The sequence below is a fragment of the Fringilla coelebs genome (assembly GCF_963513975.1).
Source record: "Fringilla coelebs genome assembly, chromosome: 3".
In the NCBI taxonomy this organism is placed as follows: Eukaryota; Metazoa; Chordata; class Aves; order Passeriformes; family Fringillidae; genus Fringilla; species Fringilla coelebs.
In genome coordinates, this window is record NC_140030.1 from 36,793,982 (window position 1) to 36,819,737 (window position 25,756).

The following is a 25,756-nucleotide window of genomic DNA, read 5'->3' on the forward strand; positions in this document are numbered from 1 at the left end:
ACATTTTAATCCTGAACCATTTATGTGATCTTTATATACTTTTGCAGAAGCTTCTGACATTATGTTATCATTACACACTTCAAAAGTTAAACTGCAGGTTCCTAACAACTACTAGTACTGCAGTTTATGGCAGCTATTTATTTAGAGCTTTTAATCTTGACTGGAAGGGAGTAAAAGTTTTACTGCAACCATTTCAATCACTTTCACAACTTTAGTTTCCAGACAAAATATATACTGTCTCCACTTAGATATATTATTCCAAGTAAAGTCAGTGAAATGAATTCCAAATGGATTGCAACCTCATTCTCAACCAAAATTCTTCCATCGACAGAGGCAGATGTACAGAACTAGTTTAAAATGAGTGAACTTGTTTTCCCCTAAAGAATTGTTAAAATAATTATGAAGAAGGACCACAAAGGACAATGGCATGCAAACAGAAACTGCATTTTTTTCCCATGACCTTGAAAACTTATAAAAACTTATAAAAACCAGTGTGAAGATTGGAAGACTGGACTAAGAACAGTCACTTTAATCTTTAAAGTAATGGTTTTTTAAGTAAGGTTCCAAATCTCTTCTTTAAGTGTCACCCCATTATGACAATTTCATACAAATAATAATAGAAAAACCCTTACAACTACTTCTTTGAGACATTCAATGAAAATAATACAAATATCTGAAGAATGGCTATCCTATACACACAAGTGATGTGTAATTACCAGTTGAGGTTTTGCCCATTGCTGATAGTTATATAAGCACAATTGAATCAAGCTCATTTAACTTGGAATCAAAAAACTTGGGTTAAGCCCAGTCATTCACAAAACCTGTCAGTCCTATTAAAAAATCCATTTGGTCCTGAAAAGTCTATTCAGCACATGCCCAACTGTGGAATATTTCCATCCTTTAAAATTTCCCACCACTGAAACGTGTCACAGACACAGAGAAAGGAATACCAGCTCATGGTGCAAAACTGATTAATATTTAAGCCTATTTCTTAAAATAAGTGGGGAGAGGAAGAAGGAAGAGGAAGGTGTGGTTTAAAAGCAGCCAGATGATTCTTGTGTGGGTTCTTCACCCTATCCTATGATTAGGCCAACACTCCGAGACCACAAACATGTATTAACCCTAAACATGACTCAATGACAAGACACTCAAAACACAATGTATAATAGTTCACTTTCTCAGTGAACTGGGTCAGAAGGCAAGGTGCCCAGCAAGAGAGTATTCGTACTTTGAGAAACATTATTTAACTCATAAATGCTCTGTTGTGATTAACCGCCCTTAAGTTCCCTGCTAACACCATTTCTGAAGATGGCTGAAAATCTCAACACCCTATATTTTTGTCCCCCTCCTCTAAATTAGGGAAGAATGCACTATCAATTTTTCAAACCTCTATTTCAGGAACTTTCCACTACTAGGAGGAAAATTTCACATCCATGAGAATCTGGTCGCGTCATTTGCACAATCTGAAAATTCATCTATGGCTTCTTTCTCATTTCCAATAGCCTCCTTCAAGTTCAGCTCTACATTAACATCTTTGCTCCCAGGAGAAAAGCTTTCCATTGCAAACCCAGGATACTCCACATCTGCTTTCATGACAATCTGGTCTCTTGTTCTTAATAATGAGTTCTCAAGTGTATAGATTTGGGATTTAATTGGATTAGTACAACTCTCCAATCTTCTCTGTCCTCCTTCATTCTCATTATTATCTCAACTTTTTCTCCTCTTTCTGAGGGATAATAGTTCTTCCATGAACCCATTCAAGTATCTTTTCTTTAAGCCTTTACAGACAGGCAACCATTTTGCTTCCTTGCCACCTAATTTTGGGCTAGTACCTTTTACCTGCTAATTTCTAAAACAAACATTTATTTCTCAATTTTCTCCTTTTATTTCTTCTAAGAGTTGTTCCTCAGCAGTGATTATTTTTTCACAATTTACTCTGGACCAAATGACTTTTGGATAACTTCACATATTAGGAATTTGCAATTTCACAGTTATGCATAAAAGCTTCATCTCATCGTGTAAAGGATCAAAGAGTAGGAAAAGAAAAATTATTGAGCCATGGAAATCAGAGAGAAACTTCAACCGTGTTTTCATGACATTTACAGAAAAGTTATCTTAAATATACTGAGTAGATTTCCTTCAAGTAAGGGTCACAAATATGTTTCTGAAAAGGCTGCAACTGCCAAAAAAAAAAAAAAATTTTCTTCAATTTCTACAAAAAGCTGAACCGAAATAAAAACTAGGAAGCTATCACAAATTTGATAATATAGCAACTAAATCAAAATAATTATATTCTCTATATATAGATATGTTGATTGATACACTCAAGATAAATTAAACTTACTTGATTAATAAACAATCAAAAAATACCCATCAGTTTTATCATACAATTAAGCGTACATTTACTATTTTAATTTTGTATTAGGATTACAACAAAAAGTTAATTACTTAGGCAACAGGCCTTTCTTTTAATGTAAATGTTATTTGCTAATCATGAAAGAAAAAACAACTTCACAGATGTACCTAACTATTTTGTTACAAACACATTAGACAATTAGCAGCAATTCTCAAAGAGCTGTTTTATTCTGCATCTACTTATTCACATTTTTATATCTTCAAGCCATCAAATTTGCATGAACATTTTTCAAATTTAACAGCCTTTGGCAAGAACTACCTGTTCTGCATTTTTTTAAATAGCTGCCTTAACATAATTGAACAGCCATAGTATTATGATCATATTTATTATTTTTCACTAAAACTGCATGTGTACAGATGTGAAAAATAAAGCAGCTACTCGCAGAAATGTAGGAAAATAACTTAGCCCCCTTAATAGGTTCCATTTAGTGCAGGTCACATTTTACCACTGTAAAACCGAGTCCTGTTTGATTGTATTGATTTGAATTATTCCACAGCCATTTTTAAGCTTTTTATTATTCTTTGTGGTGGCAGTCTTTCCTTCAGAACTGGTGTCTCATTACTTCACCCTGCCTGAACAGTCAGCTCCACTCATTAGAACAAGCATCTGCTACAAACAGTATTAATGAGATCCATATGAAGGGATACAACAAGCCATTACCCACCTGGGCTAATAATTTTACAGTACAAAGCTGATAATGCAGAGTCAACCAGCAATGCCTTGAACATGCTGTTACAATTACCTGACTCAGACAGTAACTACTATTTTAGAACAGGGTGCTGCAAAATTGGATACATTTGTAAAGATATATCTACTTTGTAGCTACTGTTAACATACAACATATATTTCATCTCAACAAAGCCAAAAGGCATTATTTTACTAGTGGGAAATTTGCCCTTTGGCTTATGAATAGATTAGCATTAAAATTATTTATAAGACACCAATAGTTTGACTACTGTTCCAATAAATATTGAGAATTTACACCAAACCAGTCAGAATAGCTGCCGAACTCAGTGACTTTTATTTAAATAATAATAATTTAAAGCAATATGATTTTAGAGGTAGTTTTCTTCAAAAAAGCATGAGTTTGCATACAGCATTTACATACAACCAAGTAGCTGGTACAAAGGAAGTATTTCACCAAAGAGTGCCAATGCTAAATAAGCTTCACAGATCTTTTAATTTAAAGTTAATTTCTCTAAACCTAAGATACAAATACACAGCTTTATACATTGGCATTTACAAATATGAGGAGAGAAGTATTTGTTCACACTGCGTTTTTTCCCTTTGGGACAAACATACTCCAGGAAGGAATGCCGGAGCAGAACCAGGAGGTGCGCCCTGCTAATACTTATGCAGCAAGAGCCCTGGAAACCAGGCACAGAAAAAACAAGACCACAGTGAAGGCTCAAATTCTTCAAACCACAACAGACTAGGCTAAGCAAGGCTAAGTCAAAAGATTTTGAACTCAGAACTCCAAGAGAATGAAGGAGCATGAGTTTTACCCAAAACAAGCTCACAGACAAAAATACGTAAGATACTAACTACTCCAGTAAATCCCACAAGATATTTTACAGAATCACTATCAAATTATTTAACTAATCAATTTTACATTGTTAGACAACATTATTTGAGAAATAATGTCCTTTTATTTAGGGAAATACTTTCTCTTTTTCTAAAATTATGGGTTGAAAAACACAATAATACTAAGAAACCAAAAAAATATGTACAGTTCTACCACTGGGAAAAAATCCCAAACAATGGGGAAAGGGAAAAAAAAAATACCAACCACAAAAACCCAAAACCAACAACTCTTAAAATAGAGGATGAGAGGTTCAGCGCCAATTGGAATCTAGAATTAGCAAATGCTTTTGAAGAAAACTAAAAGTACTTAGTGAAGTTGCTGACACTGGGTATCAGTTACAAGAATGTACAAAAAAATGCTTCAGTCAAGAAACCTCTAGGATAAACTACTGCTGAAGAAATCAAATAAACGTAGTTAACAAATAAGTGACATTTAAGAAGTTTGGCTAAGTTGAACAAATGTTGCTATTTTAACTAAAATAAAACTGTTTTATTTCAGTGAGAAAGTAAAAAAGAAAGTTATTAGTTATGTATCCGCTTTGTTTAAGTCCAACAAGGTCAACAAAAGAGCAGTGCTTTTTAAGCAAAGAGAGTGAACTAAGCAACAAAAGGGAAAATGCATGCAAGCCTAATAATATTCTAATAGGCAAGGTCTAGACTGATGCATCTAAACCACTTTTTCAGAGATATTTGATGACAGGGGTTCCATCTCCAGATAATGGAAGCAGGGGATCCATAAATGGGTCTCCACTAACTGATGTCTCAATATTAAATTCAAGAAGGTCACGCCTGTCAACACAAGCATTCAGAATAACTAATGAAAATCTGTTTAATTGCATATGGAGTCTGGATCACTGGAGAACAACTAAATAATTAGAAGAATGTCCAATGTAAAAATGATCATAATTTTTCATTGTTGATTAGGATACATATCATGCAAAGTGTCTAAATGTCCAAATAATAGCTCAGGTTTTCATCTTTAATCTCTCTTTCATATTACTTAAGGTGAATTTCATTAACATTGTATCTCTGTAGATCCATTTTCTTCTCTGAATATACCTATCAGTCTGTGTACCTTCATAATCTATTACCAGTTATGTTTTGAAAAAAATTAAAAGAGCTATTTAGTTCCTTCCGTTTTGTTTTTCCTCCATTCTGTTTTCCCACCATTCTAAAGCTAAAAACAGAGGATATAATGTTCAAAATACTGAAAATTTCAACAAGAAATTACATGCACACTTCAATTTCTTTCACAAAATGCAGTCTTCCAGGTACACTACTATGTTCTGTATAATTGCTTTAGTACTCAGAACATAGGCATCCCATCCACACATTTGAGTAAGAAAATGAGAAAATTACATTAAGACATCAATTTTCCAAATTAATAACACAGGATACGACAAAGACTCTTCAGGTCAGTTTAAGCTGGCTGACTTCATTTGTTCAGGGTCAGCAGCTTTGGAATGCCCTATGCCCTCTACTGCTCTGAGAACATGCCTTGACCTCCCAATACCCCATTGCTGTAACCTCCCACCCTGAGAACACCTGCACTGCAATATCCAAGTGCTTGTGCATACAGCCAGTGTTAGCAAACCAATTATTCCCACACATTTCTCAATGCTAGGACTCCGTACTGACGGCAAGCTTACTTTGACTTTTCACACCATGCTCAGCCCAAGCTAATAAATCCTTGAAACACAAACTCCACAGAGGAGAGACACTTGAAGGGTCTGGGGCTTTTTTATACAAGACAGCTTAGTTCTGGCTGAATTGTGCTGAATCCTGACTGACTCCATGTGGAGCAACTTGGCAATTCTCATAAGACATCCAATTCTCCATATTCTCCAGGATTTCCATTATCTAGGATATTCTATTATTAAAGATAACACACCTAACAAAATAAAGAACTCAGGAAAAACTCTAGAATATGTCCAGTAAGTCCAATTAGGTTGTAGTTTATTATTAAACAAAAGGCACCCCTGCAATGAATATAAGTGAACCGGTGAGGGAAGATAGAATTACTGAGTCTTTAGCTGACGTGAACTACATGTTTGAACAAAGGATCAGAGGATGAATTTAAAAAAAGACCCCTACAAAAATTCTGATACTCCCCAGCTTCTGAAGGATCAGTTAGAAGTTTTAATTTTGCTTATAAATGAAGTCCTCACCTTAGCAAACTCTCACTGTTATGCAAGATTATTCTAAGACTTGGTGGCAAGTCTTGGCTGACAGAAAGGCAAGGGCTATGGAGAATAAGGGTACCTGACTTTAACAGTCAGTGTGTAAAACAGCTGCTAGAAAGAAACTTGGCCACAAACTTCAGCAAATGTTGCGTACCAAGACAGAATAAAAATTAATCTCTGGAGCCAGTTTTGTTACTGTGCTTTGTCCTTCACACAAACAAATTCACTTTCCTGAGAAAATACAAACTGTCTACTGAATTTACTGTGTTTTGCTTTTTCATTTAAAATGAACTTACCGGGTGCCGTCTGCTTTCCAGCTAACTTTGTATGGCTTCTGCTCCAAAAATTTAATATTTTGCTTGTCCATGGAAACAGGCTGTGCTCCAGGGAATCCAGTCCTAATAAAAACAACCACGTTTATTAATGGTTCTACAATAAATAGTCACACAAGTAAATACATTTTTCACATCAGACTCAAGTCACACCTCATACCAGACTTGCTGCAAGGTTAACTCTGACTTAGAACGTCTTCTCCAATAAAGTATTTTGCAATAGAAGCCAAAAGCCTATCTCATAAGAACAAAGTTATTTGCTTATGACAAAACACTAAATTAGGCGGAACTTCAAAGTTTTAGCTTTGCAGAAAGAGATATTTAAATTAAAAATTACAGGCATGATAAGCATCAACAAGTTAGGAAGCAGTGTGGATCACCAACTTTGAAATGGAAAAGTCCAGAATCACAGACACTAAAACCAACATTTTCATTAGGATTGGATACAAATCCAAGTTGGCTATAAAAATGCGTATTATACATCTATATTTAAGTGTAATAGCAATTGTATAAATAAATCTACTGCTTGAGAAAGAACTAAGCTTTACACATCTGTAAAGCTGGACTAGGCTACATCTGGAATTTGAACAACAACATTTTCTTATCTCAATGGAAAAGTAATTCTAGAATCTTGTTTCTTAACATCAAAAATTGATCATTCCATTTCATAGTACAGTGCAAGACTTTCACTGCCAAGTGTGTTTGAGGCTTTTTTTTAATAAACAATCCATGGTCACCTTTTTCCTCATTTTCATGATGACCAGTTTCATTCTGCAAAATACTAGAGTTACTTCTAGATAGTATAAATAAGTAAGTTCTAAATATTCTCATACCCTTCCCATCCACAGAACTGCTGGCATTTTTGCTGTATTCCTCCTAATTTTGGTTGTGTTGTCACCTGGGTCACACATTTAACTGTTATTCCTTCCAAGAAAATTGCACCCTAAAAAAAAAAAAATTTAGTATTCAAACCCTCATAAAATCAAATCAGAATATGTCAATACAAGATTAAGACTGTTTTCACAACCCTCTCGAGCAATACTAACTTAAACACTCCTTAAGGATTTACCCACAAATATCAAGATACATTAGCTGAGCTTTGCCAGGAAACTCACAGGTAAGCCATATTATAAACCCAGGAAAAATGAGTTATTTATGAGGCAAAAATATAATTTAAAAAAGGCAATAGGGATAAGGCAAAAGGAAGGGATAGCTAGTACTTAGATGCTTACACTACTTAGCTAACACTCACAAGAACATTGATCTAGGACAAACTTAACAAGAGAAAATATAAACAGCAAATTTGTAACAAAATATTTGTTTAAATATATTTTTATAATTTTATCTCAATCAAAAGCAGGTTATTAAGAGTGGAGCTGCTATCCTAAAAGCCCCAGAAAAGCTTATGTAGAGATCAAAAAAACCAATCAGGAAATAAAACTCTAAAATAACTTGTACATTCTACAAAAAGTTTGATGCCAAGACGAATAAAAACAAATCTTGCATTACAGAACACATGAAAGCCACCAGGTCTACAGAACTACCACATTAAAGATTTCTATAGAGATCTCAAACCTACCAGACTTAATTCAACAGAATCTCAAATAAATTTTCAATGCACACGAAGATCAAACCATGACTATTCACCTGTTGAACCCTGCACATGAAGATACGAGTATCTCATATCTATTGTCTAAAACCCTTAAACTAGCTTTAACAAATCCAGCTGCATACCACTGATGAAAGGAGTAGTATTTTTCTCCTCTGCATTTCCACATGCTGTGGCATTCATCTGTTATACACTTGAGCAAGTCTGCAAACTAATTTGGCAAAAATAACATCATAAATTGGTAATAATTTTCTGCCAAAACAGTATCCTAAACTACCTCACCATAGGATAACTCAGTCCTAGTGACAGCGCAAAGAAAGCAAAAGGGAAAGCAGGGAAAAGCAGGACCACAGTTTTCAGTACAGCCTGCAGTTAGTTAAGATTGGTTCAGTCACATCACCAAATCACATTCTGAGAACAGAACATCCTAAAGAAATATACTGGTTCATAACCTTAACTACCTTGAGCTCCAGAGGCTTTCTGTGTGTCACTCACCCCATACAATTTACATGGGCACCAGCCGGTGCAACAGCACGCAGGGGAGTGGGCGAGAGAGGCAGACAGCTACTCATGCCTGGCCAGCACATTGTCTGCATTCTGATAAGTGGTGAAGAGCACCAGGAAACAAAGGAAAATGGTTCTGCCTTGCTTCTGTGAAGAGTGGCAGAGTGGACTGCCAGTATGACTGCTAAGATTGAATTAACAGGCAGGGAACGGGCAAGATTTTTCAGAAAAGAAAAAGTAATAAACACAAAACTCATACTTGAAAGTGTTTCTTGCAGATTATCTGCTTCAAGTATAATCACTAAGGCACAGCACTATGAAAACAATGTGAGTCACTTGGGCATTCGTGCTTGGCTAACTTAGCACTTCAGGTTTCATGAGGACATTCCTTGGATAAGGTGCTAAAACTGAGCCAGACTCCTGCAGGTTTTACCCTACTGTTCAGCTACCAATGCCTTTGGAAACAGGACACTGAAGACCACGGTGCAGAGACTCCAGAGAACTCAGATCACCAGGAGCACATTGACTCCTCAGCACTGATACTAAACCAAGAGTTATAAGCCCTAAAAGACGCAAGGAAACTACATGCACTGGTATCTACACTGTGCACAACCTTCACACCATCTGTACAATCGGCCTTACCCCAGTTGCCATGAATTTCTCCACCCTCATCTGAAGGAGAAGTGGCAATGTGTATCATCCTGTGTTGGTTCATATCCTAAACACCATCTGGAGGAGTGGGTGAGTGGGAACAGCCCCAAACACACACCTTCCTGACCCTAGTGGCTATCACCAGGCCTCGGTGAGAGCTGTCTTCAGCTACTCAGAATTGACTGCGTGCCAATATGCTCAGAGATTGCCTCCCAGAAGACAAGTAACATTCCAAAACACGTCAGGAAGAGATATCTTCCAAAATGAAGGAAGTGAGAGACAGAGAGTTACACTTCGCAGCTCAGATTTAATACCTAGAAACACAGGACCAAATCACAGTAACTGCCTTTTGGCATGTACAAGCAAAAAAGAAAACAAAATCATACTGTCACGCAGTAGCCAAGGTGTTCCACTAAATATTTGGTTTTCATAATGAAACAGGCTTCACAGAATTGGCATTTTATGCATTTGCCTTGGTTTGTGTTTTGTTTACTTATCTTGTCCTCATAGAGGAACTCAGAAAACATGGGCTAGATGTAACTTCCAAAAACCAGAAGTATAACCTGTTTCAAAACCAGGTTCAGAGGAGTTAGTGTTTCTCTAACAAAATGGAAGAATCTGCAGGGTCTGGTTTAGGCATAAGATAATCAATTTATTTCCACTAAACTTCCTATTAGCATTCTTATTTTGGCAACATGTCTGACTTTAGTAACAGGGATATAAACTGGGATGGTAGTTTAAGATTCAGTGTTATCCTTTTAAAAATGGGCTGGAAATAACACTTCGCATAAACAAAGTTCTAGACTTAATAATGGATAAGAAATTATACAAACACACACTGGTAGATAATTAGAGAAAAATACATGGAAGCAGCAAGAGACCAAAAGCTGAATTAGTATTGTTCTGCCTTGTGAAAAGCAATTATGTTGAGATATATAAACAGAAGTATTAGCCTTAAGACATGTGAAATTAATTTTTCCCTATTAAGCCTTACTAGGATGGCCTCAACTAGAGGCTTGCATTCAATTACAGGCACCACAGCATCAGGAAAACATGTGTCAACATGACAGAATACAAAGAATAACAAGAAAGGTCAGTAGTACAAAAAAAAAATAGACTGTAAGGAAAAAGTGAGCTAATAAGCATTTAACATGGAGAAGGAAATGATACCCGTATTCAAGCACATTAAATGGTGCTCCCAAATCAAAAAATAGTATTTTTCTATATCCTTCAAGATGCCCACAGGCAGAACAGTAAGTGCAAGGGTTAAACTTTGCAGAAGAGAGTTGGTTAGGCAGAAAAACCCCAAGTCACTAATATTTAGAATAATTGTACTGTGATAACTAATAAATATTATCCTAATTACATCAAATCAGTTTAATTGCTTCCTTCTGTCTCACAGATGACCACAAGACACCTGCACTCAAAATCATGAATTAAATCATTAACAGCCACCATCTCTTCCAGATTGTTTAAGATGTCACCACTCATTTCAGAAGCACTGCATCTCACACCCCATAAAATGCAACCTACTTGGGACTAGAAGAGACAACATTCCTTAATAAACAGTAAAAGTTTCATTTGACCCAATAAAGTTTGTAGGTTCTGGCTCAGAATTACAACTTTTTGTCCGATTTGCAAAATGAAATATTTTTTTCCTGAAGTGAGATTCTAAGTGTCAGTTAATAATGTTGTTTTGATGCTACAATCAATACTGCATGCACTGACAAAGTCAAAATTTGTTTGAATTTCCTGTGTGGCACCTCAGACTGCAACAAGCAGATTTCCCGGTACCTGTCAACTTCCTTCAGGTGATGACAAAGGAAACTGTAATGGCTTTATGTTCTAATGATTCTGTAGTAGTGTAGGAAAGAAAGGCTGTCAAGATTTTTTGACATCAAAATATGGAAGTTTTAATGGAAAAGGCTGCAGTAAAGTTTCTCACATCAGAGTTTCTGAAATGGACAGCATATTAACTTCATTTCACAGGCTAGCTAGCAGTTGTTTCTGACTGTTCATTATCTAGCAAGATGCCTGGGACCTGTCTCCTCCTCTACTACCAAACTTTACTTCTGTCTCCACAAAGATTTGGGTCAAAATGAGAAAAATTCAGAACACTGCTATCACTACAGCTACCTCTAGTTTTACACTGCCTACCCCTAGACTCTTAGATGAATTATAAAGGTGGAAACATCTGCTGCAGGAAGCCAACATAATACTGAAAATGTAGCCCTTTAGACAGCAAAATAAGAATATCTGAGCAAGAGGTATTTACCTGATACTCACTCCCCCTGTAGACCGCATATTTACAAGGAATCACAAATATCCATCTCTACTGAGTTAAGAAGCAGTCCCATCTGCCAGCCAAGAACCATGGTAAAGAATTCTGCCCGTTCCTCCTCTTCATGTCAAAGAATGTTCCTTCAGAGCTGCAAAACTGAATTATACGAATATGCATATTAACTAGATGACTCTTTCTTTCACAAATTCTCTAACTCATAATTAACTTTAGGTTATTAATATGCTTATTCGTATAATTTAGCTTCCAGCTTTCAACAAAACTATGGTGGCAGACAAGAAAAAGCCAGGGAAGCCAATATCATTCCTGTTAAATAGACCAGCTGACTTTTATACTTGATGAAAAGAGGCTGTCATTGTAATTCATCCTAACACCTCAGTTCCTAATGCATCAGAAGGCACATCAAAAATCTTTAAGGTTCCAGCCCCCCCCCAAAATATTTAGACATCAATGTTTTACTGCAAGGCTAATGGAGGAAGTGGTGATATCCCATGAATATACTTTTACTATGTATTTACAGTGTGGGAAATTTTTTATTCCAGATGAGGAATAATTTGAAAGTTTTCAAAGTTCATCTTGCTTCTTTAGATTGGATTTTGTATTCCTGTCAGGTTAACATTTTCCATACTCCACCTGTAAACCTTGTTGACCAGCTGCAGTAACAACAAAATGCTTTTTTGCAGCCTATTTCAATATGAGGATTTCCAACTCTTCACAAACAAACACACCTCAGCACACAAGTAAAATAATTCAGTATTATGAAACAAACAAAAAAAAAAACCTATTCTTGAATTCAGCAATAGTCTAGCCTACTTTATTTGCAAATAAAAAAGTGAGTCAGGAATTTGAAGAGAACTGAGTAAAAAGTCTTCAGACGATACAAACATATTCTTTGCACCTGAGTATTAGTTCCATATCATGGTAACTACAGTAACTCATTTCATCAGAATTATGCAGATGTATATACAGTAAGTGATCAGCAGTATTTCTTACAAAGCTAAAACAGCTTTGAACACATTATAATCTCAAAGCTGCCTTGGGTTTTTTAAGCTCATATTGCTTTTTGCTAATCCAATTTTCAATCCCACAAAATTTCCTGAAGAAAGACTATTTACCAAAACAAGCACTAAATTTTAAAAGTTCTGAACTTCATCCACATGACTACAAAAAACAAGAGCTGTTTCCATCCAACTCTAATAACATTTCATCTCTAAAGACAGACTAAATAATTAAAAAGCACTTTACTATCTCAAAAAATTGTTATATTAGAAAATTTTTAAGTCATTTTTACAACTGGAATATTGGAGGCGTTGAATATTAAAGTTCACAGTTCACATAGAAAATAGAAAAAGTTTACAATGTATCTGCAACTTTTTCCAGTTACAGACAATGCTTCCAGTCCCCATTTGCAAGAGCAGAGACACTTGTATAGTATGTAACTGATGGGTATGAGGTTATGAAATTACGTTTAGCAATTTGAATACTAAATTCCAGGCCAAAATTACCAGTTTTAGGCGTTCTTTTCTCCTCTTGCCAAAGGAAGAGCTTGATGATCCAGGTTCTGATTCTGGGCCTCCAGTTTTACCATTATCATCATCCTCCTCTTCATCTTCATCAAAGCACCATTCTGGAAGCTCTGGTGGTGCTGGTGCATCATCTTCATCCCCATAACGACGAAACAGTTCCTTCAAATAGTCACCTTTATAAATACCTGGAGGTCTGGCCTGAGCAAAAGTAGCCACAGCAGCCTCAATACTGTCAAAAAAAAAAAAAAAAAAGAAAATCACTCTGGATGCTTAATTTACATGTCTTAGTCATGTCAAGCTTTACCAAACAGAAGAATTATTGGGACTGAGAATCAATACAAATTCTGAATTGGTAATTGCAAAAACATTCCTTATATTTGAAAGTCCAGGCTTAGATCAGCCAGGTAGCAGTTGCCCTTGCACAAGATTCTGTATAACTTTGTAGGCACTGCAAATGTTCTCAAGTAACTGCAGCTGCTTTGAGTCCTTATTTGGGCTCCTAGTGGTCTGCTGATCACTCTTTTATCACAGATAAAACTTTTTTTTATTGCTACAGAGAAGCAATGGGTGACATGCAGGTAAATACCTGAGGACAGCACAAACACAAAAGACCAAAGAAACATATCAACAAACTTAATGAAGAAAAATGCAAATGCTTAAATTCAAATATGATTACATTTTTCTCCACTAAGAATTGTCTTTCCTCTCATTGGAGGTTTTGCCATCATACTGAGAAAAAACACCCTAATCTTTTTAAATTACTTCTTTTTCCAGAAGTTTCTCATAAAAGGACTTGGTTCAGTAGCCTTTTACTATGCACCTAATACTTAATTTTGCTCAAATAAATTGGAAGCTGGACCACAAAAAAATTAGAAACCGAAACTAACAGTCATGCATCTTTACCAGCCAAGGGGAGAACTCTCCAAAACATACAACAGTGAGCACAACACAAGGGTTTTATTGTTGCCATTTTCATAGATCCTATGAAAATGTTTAACTAAAAACATTGGATATAATTCTGTCTTCCATTTATCATGGCTATGAAGAGCAGTGAGGCTCCAAGAATCAACATTTTAAAATCTTACTATATAGGAGAAGGAGAAACCACAAAAATAGAGAGATGTCCCTGCTAGGCTTCTTTTTGTCTGATCTGTACAGTACGGAATAGAGCCTGAGAACTTTAAGAGGTAAATTTTCCAGAACAGACAGAAATAGTGTCTAAGTACCAGAAAGGTTGATTCACTCCTCTGATCTTTGTAAGAGGAGAAAACATGATGGTCTCCAGAGCGACACTATCACACAGTATCACTTCAAAAATGACAGTTTAAAAGTCTGAGTTACTTAGAAGGATCTTTTTTCCTCATTCTGTTTTCTAAGACTCCTAATTTCTTTCTCACAAGACATTTTTTACTTTGCTATCTTCCTTAAATTGTTTCACATCTTCTGTAATGAATGCCACTGAAAGGACGAAACAAACGAAAAGTTATGGAGTCTGAAAAATGCTCAAATTTTTTTGTGATGATATTAGAAGAACTCTATAATCTTCTGGAATTGATGGCAATGAAAGCCAAAAAAGGTGGCACAGATCTCAGATACAGAACCCTAGCTAAAAAAAACCAATTTTCTAGGTTCTAGAAACACAGCAGTCTTTGGGAAAAATGAGTTGATGAAAAGAGAATCAAGTAAGGTTTCTGACTTTACCAGTCAGAAAGCTGAAGAGCTTTCAGGCCTTTCTCCAAACTAACTATAAAATATATCCCACTGTACACAATACAGCAGCAACACTCCTACATCATATGCCTAAGGAATGAATACAGATGGATTTTTCCATCAGGAAGATCTTATTTCCTCATTAGCAAGAAACAGTGCCTTGTTTTAAAGAATGATGCACCAAATTAGATTTATCTCGATACCATGCTCAGCATTAACCAGCGGCTTGCCAAAATTGTTTCTTTCGCTGTGGACAATTTTCCTACCAGGGGACATGTGGATGTTCTATTAAAATAATCTGACAGAGATGAACAAACTTGATACAATTAAATACCCAAAGGAAAAAAAAAAAAAAAAGACACTGCTGTTGAGCTTTAAGACTTTTCCCACCAAGGTTTGGAAACAGATAGGCGGCATAAAAGTAGGAGATCCAAAGAGATTCAAGTGCCTTTCCTCTTCAGAACAAAGGATCAACAAAGGATCAATTCTAAGTCTAATCATTGCATGCCACTTTAAAATTGTTTGATTAAAAGCATACAAATTTTCTAATTCATAGCAACAACAAGAATCATACTATAAAGCCATTTGTGTCTGTGTGTACTTCCTATACACAGCTAGGATCCTGCAAAGATTCAACCACCCATTACTAATGGTTTTCCATCTCCGTTACTCCAATATCTTTGTTCTAGGTTTACTAACAGACAGCAATGACCTAGTTCTTTGCAAATAGCTTGCACATGTATGCAAAGCATAATAACTGCATGTCCGGTCACAAGAAAATCCTGCAACAGGAGCAAATCCTGCAAAGGACCACACATAAGAAATATCAGAATGCTTAACCAGCTTGTCAAGAAACATGACTTCCACAGGACTCTGTCAAGAAGGAAATAGTGTTTTATAAATACCACAAAACAAAAGCTATGCAAAAGTTATGTCCAACTGGATGGTACAGGCATTGTTTGGGTTTGGGGTTTCTTTTAAAACTAATGTTATGTAAAAAAGATAATTACTCTGAATGAAGGTACCAATGTTTTTAAAAGATGGAAAAAATTGATGAGTCTGTATAGAAGCATGCTGTAGACTTTAGTCAAAAAACAAGCTGGAAACAAGGACTTTGCCCCCAATCCTTCAGAAGTATGTATGCTGTTGCTCTAGTTAATCTCTTCAGATCTCAAAGCCCAAAAACCTACACCCACACCTACATGAAAAAGATGAAAATGTATGGGAAATAATCTTTCAGGAATCTCTGAACCCTACATTCTTACTTAAAATGTGGGACATGTCATGGGAAAAAGACACAATATGATACATACACTGCTAAAGGCCCACACACAGCAGTTACAGCTGACTTTTGACCTACCAGACCTGGAATTCTTGACTGCAACAGGCTAAGCTACCAAGGGATAATACAAAACATTTTAATATGGGCTGTTTACTCAAGAGTATTAGGCAGCTATAAAACAAGCAATAGTGAATACATTAGCACAGCTGACAGGACAATGAGTGAAACATACTGAAGAACCCTTTGGCCACATTCCACAAAACCCCAGGAACTAACATACAAAGTTACCTCCAGTCCATCTTCTCAACCAAAAAGGCACAGATCAAAAATCCAGTTCTATTGAAACCATGTGTACAATGGACACCTAAAAAAGACAAGAATAGGGCATAATCACTTACAAGTGGTTTTAACAAACATAGTTAGTATCTAAAGTGTGGGTTTACATCCTTCCACCTTCATCTGTGACATTAAAAGGTTATCTCCCTTCTCATCACAGCAGTACAGACCACATAAGGCACATAAGCCTGAAAGAATGTAATAAATTGCCTTTCTGCAAATTAGCAGCAGCAAGGTTATAGGACACTTCATCACAATCAAGAGCACTAACTTAATGTGATTGAAATATGGTTAACACAGATAAGACTCAAAGATCTGCTCAAACGCTTGTCAGAAGGCGATATAATCAAATTCATTAATTGAGCTTTTACTGGATTCAACAAGCATGACATTCATTTCATACCACTAGGCAAACAAATCATATTCATATTACCTTACCTCAAAATTGAAAGGGGTGCCAATAGACCATAATTCTATCTCAAATTCACTCTAAGCATGCTAAGACCAGACTTACTAATTTTGAAAAAAAAAAGAATGTACAAAAAGAAAACTATACAACAGTATAATCATCTTGAATTACTTATCTTTTCAATGTGAAAAAAAGAATTAAGTCTTCAGCCTCTGTTTTACTGAACTCATCCCTTAGTGAAAGGAGGGATACACTGTCAAATGCTTTTTTTTTTTCTCTCAAGGCAACAGCACCATCTAGTGAAAAGCAGACCAGCCTGAAAACTTGCGCTATTAAAAATGTCATGAAGGATTCAGGCAATATGTCGCCTCTCCCTCCTACTTCATTTAAAATTATAAATATCACTAAAGTTTCCACTAACATCAAGAGCAATTATTCTTAACATTTTTCAGTTGTTACCATAGAATCATAGAATTGTTTAGGTTGGAAAATGCTCTTAAGTACATTAAATACAACCGTTAACCCAGCACTGCCAAGTCCACCACTAAGCCATGTCCCTAAGCGCCACATCTACACAGCTTTTAAATACCTCCAGGGATGGGGACCCAACCACTTCCTTGTGCAGTTTGTTCTTGTGCTTGACAACTTCACCTTTTGGTGAAGAAATTTTTCCGAATGTCCTAAACCTCCTTGTGTAACTTAAGATCATTTCCTCTTGTCCTGTCACTGGTTGCCTGGGGAAAGAAACGGATCCCCACTTGGCTACAACCTCCTTTCAAGCAGTTGTAGAGAGTGATAAGGTCACCCCTGAGTCTCCTTTTCACCAGGCTAAACAATCCCAGATCCCTCAGCCACTCCACTCCTAATAAGACTTGTGCTCCAGACCCTTCACCACCTTTGTTGACCTTCTCTGGACACACTCCAGAATGTCTGTGCCTGAGCATCAGTGCCAAGCACCAGGGAACAATCACTTCCTAATCCTACTGGACATTGGCCTTCTGGGCCACCTGAGCACACTGATGGCTCTTGGTCAGTAGACCAGCACACCCAAGTCCTTCTCTGCCAGCCAGCCTTCCAGCTGCTCTTCCCCAAGCCTGCAGCATTAGCAAGGGTTGTGGTGACCCAAAGAGCAAGACCTGGAACACAACACCACGAAGCAAGCCACTTAAGCTTTAATTAATTTGCTCATTTCTCTACCACAGCCAGTAAAACAAGGCTAGTAAAAATTCACTTGATGCGTATTCAAACAAAATGCGAATATCTATCCTTTTTTTACACTCCTCTGCACTGAGAAGTAGAACTTTTTCAGCTGGAGAACCAAAGTACCGACAAAAAGCAGACTGATGAAAAAAAACCAAGCCAACTTTAGGTAGGTAAAAAAAAGTATGTATTAACTGTAACAGGATCAGGTTTTGTGCTTGCCCCACCAAGGTTCCTTTCTTGACAAAGCAAGGTAAAAATTATCATGAATTTTTTGGATTCATCATTTCTAATCATTTAAAAATACTAAAAACTGTGTAACTTGCATTAAATTAAATGAATTTTAGCTTCCTTATATAATTTATTCCTAACAATCATTTGTCCTTTGTTTTCTGCTGAAGCAAAATTTTTGTATGTCACATCCTTAAGGTTGGCAGGCATAAGCCTGTCCTTCATGCTGCAAAAATAAAGTTTCCTTCCTATATTTTTCTAAATGAATTGAAAATTTTGATTACTTAACATTCACATTTCAATCTCTTTTCATATCTAATCGTGACACTGAGAACAGAATTGCACACAATTGCTACCACTGGTCCTGCAGCTGCTACTGCTGCCAAGAAGGTTAAGTCAATAATTTTAAACACGTGACAAAGATAAGAAGCATCTCAGCATGGGACCATATGGCTTAGAAGAGAAAGATCACACAGGGTCCAGTACTATCACTGCTGTAGACCTCTTTCACTTGTGATAAACATCCTCCACACCAGTCCCTCTGATGCCCTGTCAGAAGAAACAAGTGCCCAAAATCTCAAATTTCAGTAATTCACAAAAGGGAAATGGAAAACTCCAGCATTTCTCTTTCACTACGAAAGCCTAAACAACATGTTCTTCAAAAGTATAGACAATGTACTACTTTCTCCTTGGCTCTAATTGACTTTTTTCCCCTAAAGAGGTGAAATGTCTAAATAATGGAAAAATATTTTATTGGAAAATAATGGAAAAACAATTTATCAAAGCCAAAAAGTTAGTGACTCAACAATAAAAATGGCATTTTATAAGTAGAAATATCAACTAAAGGGGTCTGCTACTTATAGGATATCACCATACTATCCATGCACTTTATAAATTGCTGACCATAACCACTATTTTAAGTTCTAAAATATTATCGGAGGACCAAGTGAAAGAACTGCAAAAGGAGAGTGAAAATGAGGAATTGCTAAAAGAAAAGCTAATGGGATCAGTCGCCGATGTCTTGCTTCAGGCATAAGTTTTGAAATGCTGTTGGTGACTAGTTATACTCACTGCCATTTAGCAGTCCCTCATCTTTCAAACCATGTAGCTGTGCTACCATTCAGAGAAAAACACACAGATCTCTGTGCTGCTTTCAGCTGAAGCAGATTCTTAATTTTCTTCATGGTGGCTGGTGTGGGGCTGTGTTTTGGATTTGTGCTGAACACAGGATTTGTGGTTTTGGATTTTGTGACGATATAGACGTTTTTGTTATTGCTGAGCACAGAGCCAAGGCCTTTTCTGCTTTTCATGCTGCCAGGTTGGGGAGGAAGTTAGGGGTGCCTGGGAAGCTGGGAGGAGACACAGCCAGAACAGTTGACCCAAACTGGCCAAAGGGATTCTCCATACCATAAAACATTCAGTGCATAGAGTGCGACGAAGGAAGAGGAATGGAGGACATTCGTGATTTGTCTTCACAAGTCACGGCTAGGTGTGATGGGGCCCTGCTCTCCTGGTGATGGGAAGCAGTGAATTCTTTCCTTGCTTTGCTTGTGTGCATGGCTTCTGCTTTCCCTGTGGAACTGTCTTTATCTAAACTCATGAGTTCTTTACTTTTACCCTTCCACTTCTCTCCCCAGTCCCACCAGTGGAGAAGTGAAGGAACAGCTGTGTGGGGTTTGGCTGCTGGCTGGAGTTAAACCACAACAGTCTCAAATTAAATTGCATTCTCTGTGCAATAAAGAAGTAAGCAAGTATCTAAAAGAAAACTAGGTTTAAAAATGTGTGACCAAATTAAATCTCTCAAGACCTCAAAACAAGAAACTTCTCAGTGGTATCACATTCTGCAACAGAACAAGAAGAAATGGCTACAAATTGAAATACAATAAATTCTGTCTCAACATGAGAAAAAAACACCTGCGTATTGTAAGAGCTGCCAGAAAAAGTTGTGGAGACTCCAAGATCAGAGGCTGGTCAAAAGCCAAATAGTCCAGAGGAAGCTGCTTTAGCTGGCCATGCTCTAAAAAAGGGCAACTGAGTAACTGATTTCCATAGGTCTCTTCTAATGACTTCAGCTATCATACCAAGTATCTGGATGAATCCTAAACTGCTTGAACATATCAGCTTAGTTTACCAAGCTCTTCACAAGAATACCTGCACAAACAACTGTTCCACGTACTCCTAAGTTGCACAGACACTTGGATTCAAGAAGGCTGAAAAATTACCATCCAAGAGGATTGAGGATGACACCCATTCTGACTCTGGAAACTCACCTGCAAAGTAATTTCTTGTCTCTGATAGTTTGCAGATAGAGATGAACATTAATATGATTGACAAAAATCAGAGTAAAATAGTTTTAACTAAAATTAGAAGGGATGCAAAATAAAATCAGGACTTATTTCTCTCTGAATAAAAGTATGCTTAGAACATTCAAATATTCACTGCAAGACTGCACACCACAGAAGAAAAACTTAGCCTAGTATCTACTATCAGTTTTGTGAGACTTGCTAAAGAATGTCTGATAATCCAGTTACCAAATATGACTTCAAGTAAACCAGACCACCAAATACATAACTTGCATTTGTATCAGCAGAAGCTACAAAACCACAGGGCAAGTATCATGTATTTCTAGATAACTCTTGGGCCTGTGTAATTTTTTACATTAAGTCAACACCTTGATCAAACTGATGGATGCAGAAACATACTACTTTCTGTAAAAATAAAAAGAAGCACATTAGTTTTGCAGTAGAAGCAATCAAATTTATATATGCTTAAACACTGTACTGAGGAAAGTCCTTTTCTCAGACTTTTAAGAATAAGAGACTGCAGTTAAGAGTAAATATGAAACAAACTAAGAGTAAAAACTAACGATGGGCACAAGATGGATATAAGATGTACCTATAAGCTCTGAAGGATTCTTATCACTGAAGTGTTCGCATACACGGATAAATGTTTCTGTATTCTCAGGTGTAGGGCACTCACCATGCCTGAAAAACACAAGAACACATGCATTAGGAGACACCTGGCGGAAAGGCAAAAAGAGAAAAAAAATATTAATTTCTTCAGTGTGATCTTTCAAATTAAAAGCCAAAGAAATCATTAAAAGTGCACACAACTTACCCTTTACATTGGAGCTTTATATATTTAATTCCCTCCTTCTCTATATCATTTCTGTCATAGAATCTAGTGGTGTTGGTCAAGTCTACCAGCAAACCCATTTTAACCTAAAAAACAACAACAACAAAAAAAACACCAAATATCATTTTTATATGTGGTTCAAATAGCTGTACATAAATACTAAATGTCTAAAACCATAATAATTAAAAGCAACCACAGACTACATTTGTAACTTTAAAAAGCATTAAATATTGCATTTTTTTGTAAAATCTGTATTTTACCACCGTTACAGACATCTGCATTTCTTTGTGAAAGCTGGTGTCTAAATTAGCACTAGTCATCAATTCAAACACTTCAGTTTGCTCCAACCTATGATTCTAAATAAGAAAATTCTGCTAACAGCAGGAAAAGCTGGTAAAGAATTACTTTAACATGCTAAAAAGACAAACGTGATGGAATCAAGTGCTCTTATGCAAAGCAGAGCAATAATAAACACTGGCACAGTGAAAGAACTGCAAGAAACATTAACTACTGAGACTTACATATAAGTACGCTCCCAGAAAAAATAACTCATTTTAATTTACCTATTAGAGTGCAAAACAATGCAAAAGAATGAACACATTTTCAAGTTTAAAAATAAATCAAATTAATTAAATTCTCAAAAACATCTTATTTAAAGCTAAAATGCAAAACAGCTTCAGATATTGAAATATGCTGTCAGCAGCTAAGGTGGCAGTGTCAACCACTCAGATGTTAGGGCCTTCCTGAATCCAGGATGCCTTGCCCACTCTACCCTAATGTGTTACCTTGTTCATCAACTTATTTTATTTTTTTAGTGTTTGTTTTTACAGCTGGAAAATGGGTCTTTTAAGGAGCCTTGTGGAAGTTACTACATTTTTAAGAAGGATGGAAAGCAGAAATTCCACTGGGTGGCAGAAAACACACAGCATATCAAAGTATATCTTTACTGAGCCTTGTTCCAATGTGCAAAAACAGCTCACTAACACACCTGAGCAAAGAAAGTATTTCTGCTTTCCTGTCTTGTAAGTGCAAGCAATTGCTTTTGGACAAAAAACTCAGTGTCATGCTTTCAGGTAGGACCAATAGACTGGCAATAATTTAGCAGTGCAGTTGGAAGAATTACAAAGTAACACACCATTTCCACACAATTCAGACTAGGTAAAATCCAATTATAACTAGAATACAGTTCAGAAACAGCTATTTCACATGAATTTGTTGTTTAGTGGACCCCTGAAGAAAAATTTCCAATTATCTACAGATAGCTCTCCAAGATATTCAAACTTCTGATGATATACATTTGTAATACTTATATACTTTCATATTACTTTTATTGAATAAATATTAAAAAGCATCATGATATTATGCCAACAGCACCAAAACATCTAAAGTAATAGCCAGATCAGTTCTGAATTTCTCATTGTCAACTTTGCATATTGTGTTCAGAATATTTAATTTACTCTTATTACTGGGTTTTGCAGAAATATAAAGCACCTCACAAGGGGGTCCAACTGAAAACAATGTTACACCACCTGAAACTTCAAATCTAAAGCGTCAATCAAGCTGCTAAGCATGGAGACTGACAGCATCCTAAACAATGATTAATTCTGTAGACATTATACAATGGCAATTAATTCAATTATTACTTTCCTCCCCCTCCATTCCCTACAGCATTTAGCAAAAGTCTCCAAAACTACTTAATTCCGGCCTGTAGGACTTCTCACTTGCTATTCTTCTGCCATTATTACATATCATTTCAACCATATAAAAGTGAAGCTCATACAAAGTGACACTGTTCCTTACACATTTCATGGAGCAGTACAGCAAATAGGCATTGAGTGTCATTTATCCAAACTATAAAAGCATTTATAGCATATAGAGCATATAAGACCTGAAAGCAGTTTTCCTGCTTCACAGAAAGCCTAAACATTTGCATTCTGAATCCATGGGACTGACTGCACATAACACATTACACTTTAGAGAATGCAAAGCATAAGAAATTCATAAAGAAATTTTTAAGAACAGGGGGATTATACAATATATCAAACTATACAACTATGATTTTCAAAAAATCCATGCCAAAAAAACCACCAGTAGCACTGGGACAAAATAAAAGCCTTCTCCTCACTTCCTCACTTCCTCACATTCCAGTTATCTCCAGCTATTAATGCCTTATGCATGTGCTCTTCTGCTTCTGTGCAATAAAATGGGCTTTGCTAGGTTCCCCAGCATGACCCTAGAAGCTTCTCCTTAGACACTGGAAATTGAAAACAACCTCCCCAAGGAGAGAGGATACTACAATACACTGACTTCACTATGGTCTCGGGAATTTTTTCTTGAATTTCATATTTGAGAAAAATAGTTTAGATCAATGAAAAATAGTTTAGTTCAGCATCTATGAAAATAATAATGTGGTTGAAAATTGGTAAGTAGTTTTCCTAATAGGAATACTGTAACTTGAGCATACTAATTACCCAAACATTCTTTTGAGTTAACTAATGTCTTAGCTCTTTGTGACAGAAATAAATCTACCTGTATACTAACCTAGCTACTCAAGAAATTTAAAAAAAAAAATATTCACACTGTCACCAATTGCTCCTGCAATTCGTTTAAGAGAACATTAAGATACTATGCCACTATTGGCAATCACAAGAAAAATGGGGCTGGCATGGCTAATCAAATCAGTTTCTAACATTCAGATTTTCAACAACCAGCTCCATGAGAAAAGAAATCACACACGAAGCTTGTTACAGACAGTTCCACCCAGACAGATGTTGTCTTAAATGCTAAACCGGTACCTTCAAAAATCTGTGGTAACATCAATATCTCTCTGTTACAGAAATCCAGATGTAAAAGTTTCTGCTGAAATCTTTTATTTGAGAGCTAAATTATATAGAATTAAGTAATAACCAGTTTTCAGAAATAATTATTCTGCAAAATATTAGCAGTAAAAAATACACCACAATAAAATTACAAGAACCATGCACAGTGAGCTACATTCACCTTAGGTGGGAAACCTCACTCTTACAGGGCTCCTAATTTCACATTTATTTCATTGCTGGCTTGTTGGTAAATTGTTAATCTACAAATGGTAAGTAACCACTATATAACTTGGCAAATAAAAAAGAAATATATCTTTTCAAATAGCAAACACCCATCAACAATGCCAGGGTCCAATATGATGTAATAGAATTGATGAGAACAGAGAGTTTGAGAGAAATTCTATGTCCTGCTTGTTAATCAAAATTAGCAAAATATAAGATGGGATCCTCATGCTACTAATTTTACTATCAAGTTCTAATAATCTGATGTCACTCAAGACATGAATTTGTAGCATTACAACAGAACTGACAGATGTAACTACTGAAAAGGCTAGAGTCTCACCATGATTATTTCTTTTTTGTAGCAAATCACTAAGGAGGCAAGCATTCAGAAATTCTGAGTAAGGTTGTGAAATTCTCTGTAACTTCAAAATATACACAGAATTTTAAATTACTCTAAAACATTAATAAGATTGGTTTGGGAAAAATTCCAGGTATACCTATCAAATCCATACATAAAAAAGGAACTCAAGTAGAATTTAGATGCACATGTCAGAGACTGAAATATTAGCGTTTATGGTTTAAACAATTTTATTAAGGATTTTTGTCCATTAAAACTGTATTATGAAGCTACACCAATAAAAGCTGCATCACCAAAGCCCACCCTGAATGGGCCCCCCGACTGAGGCCCTGGACTGTAAGCTGATCTGAGATAAGGTAAAAGTGACACTACTCTCAGGTCCAGGCTGGGGGAGAAGAATACTTCCACAGGAGAATTAAGCCCAGCAGCTTTGGGGTGGAGCCATAGCCCCAAGCTAATCTGCTGCCAGGTCTGCACAGACTCTCCCCCAACCCGGGGTGGGGGAGGAGGAGAGGTTTTGGGTGTTTAGCCTTCGGGCAGAGGCAGTGACCGCCCTGCACAGACTAGCTCAGCTGTGGGGACCCCCACCCCAGGAATGCCACATCTACAGGACATTCACATGAGGGACAGCAGAGGGGGTGTCATGGTCCGTCAAAGGCCCCCTGAAAGGTTCCCCAGACCCTGCATCAGAGCACTGCACGTGATGCAAAATGATGCAACTGACACAGAGCATTGCAAGGGACAGTGACAACCTTCCCCTGCTCAGGAGAGGCACCTGGGCATTCCCACCTCACCCAAACATATGTTAATCCACTGGATTCTATACTTTATGGTGAAGGACCCTCCCCACCAAGAAGACCAGATGGAGGGGAGCAGCAAGATGTCATTGGGATCCATGGTTTCTATTTAATCTATCCCTGTCACTCTTTCTGTGCCCCACCCACCTCTTT

At 36.6% G+C, this 25,756-nt stretch overlaps 1 protein-coding gene across 1 annotated transcript in view; it reads right to left on the reverse strand.

Annotated features, from left to right (window-relative positions):
* The window catches only part of RNGTT (RNA guanylyltransferase and 5'-phosphatase), a 171,828-nt gene that overhangs the window by 138,840 nt on the left and 7,232 nt on the right, over window positions 1-25,756 (reverse strand). The window contains exons 3-8 of the mRNA XM_084202256.1: window positions 21,390-21,493; window positions 21,168-21,256; window positions 16,385-16,460; window positions 13,084-13,333; window positions 7,349-7,458; window positions 6,480-6,581 (exon numbers count right to left, since the gene is read on the reverse strand). Of these exons, the coding sequence (XP_084058382.1) occupies window positions 6,480-6,581; window positions 7,349-7,458; window positions 13,084-13,333; window positions 16,385-16,460; window positions 21,168-21,256; window positions 21,390-21,493 (731 nt within the window). The remainder of the gene's footprint in view (window positions 1-6,479; window positions 6,582-7,348; window positions 7,459-13,083; window positions 13,334-16,384; window positions 16,461-21,167; window positions 21,257-21,389; window positions 21,494-25,756) is intronic.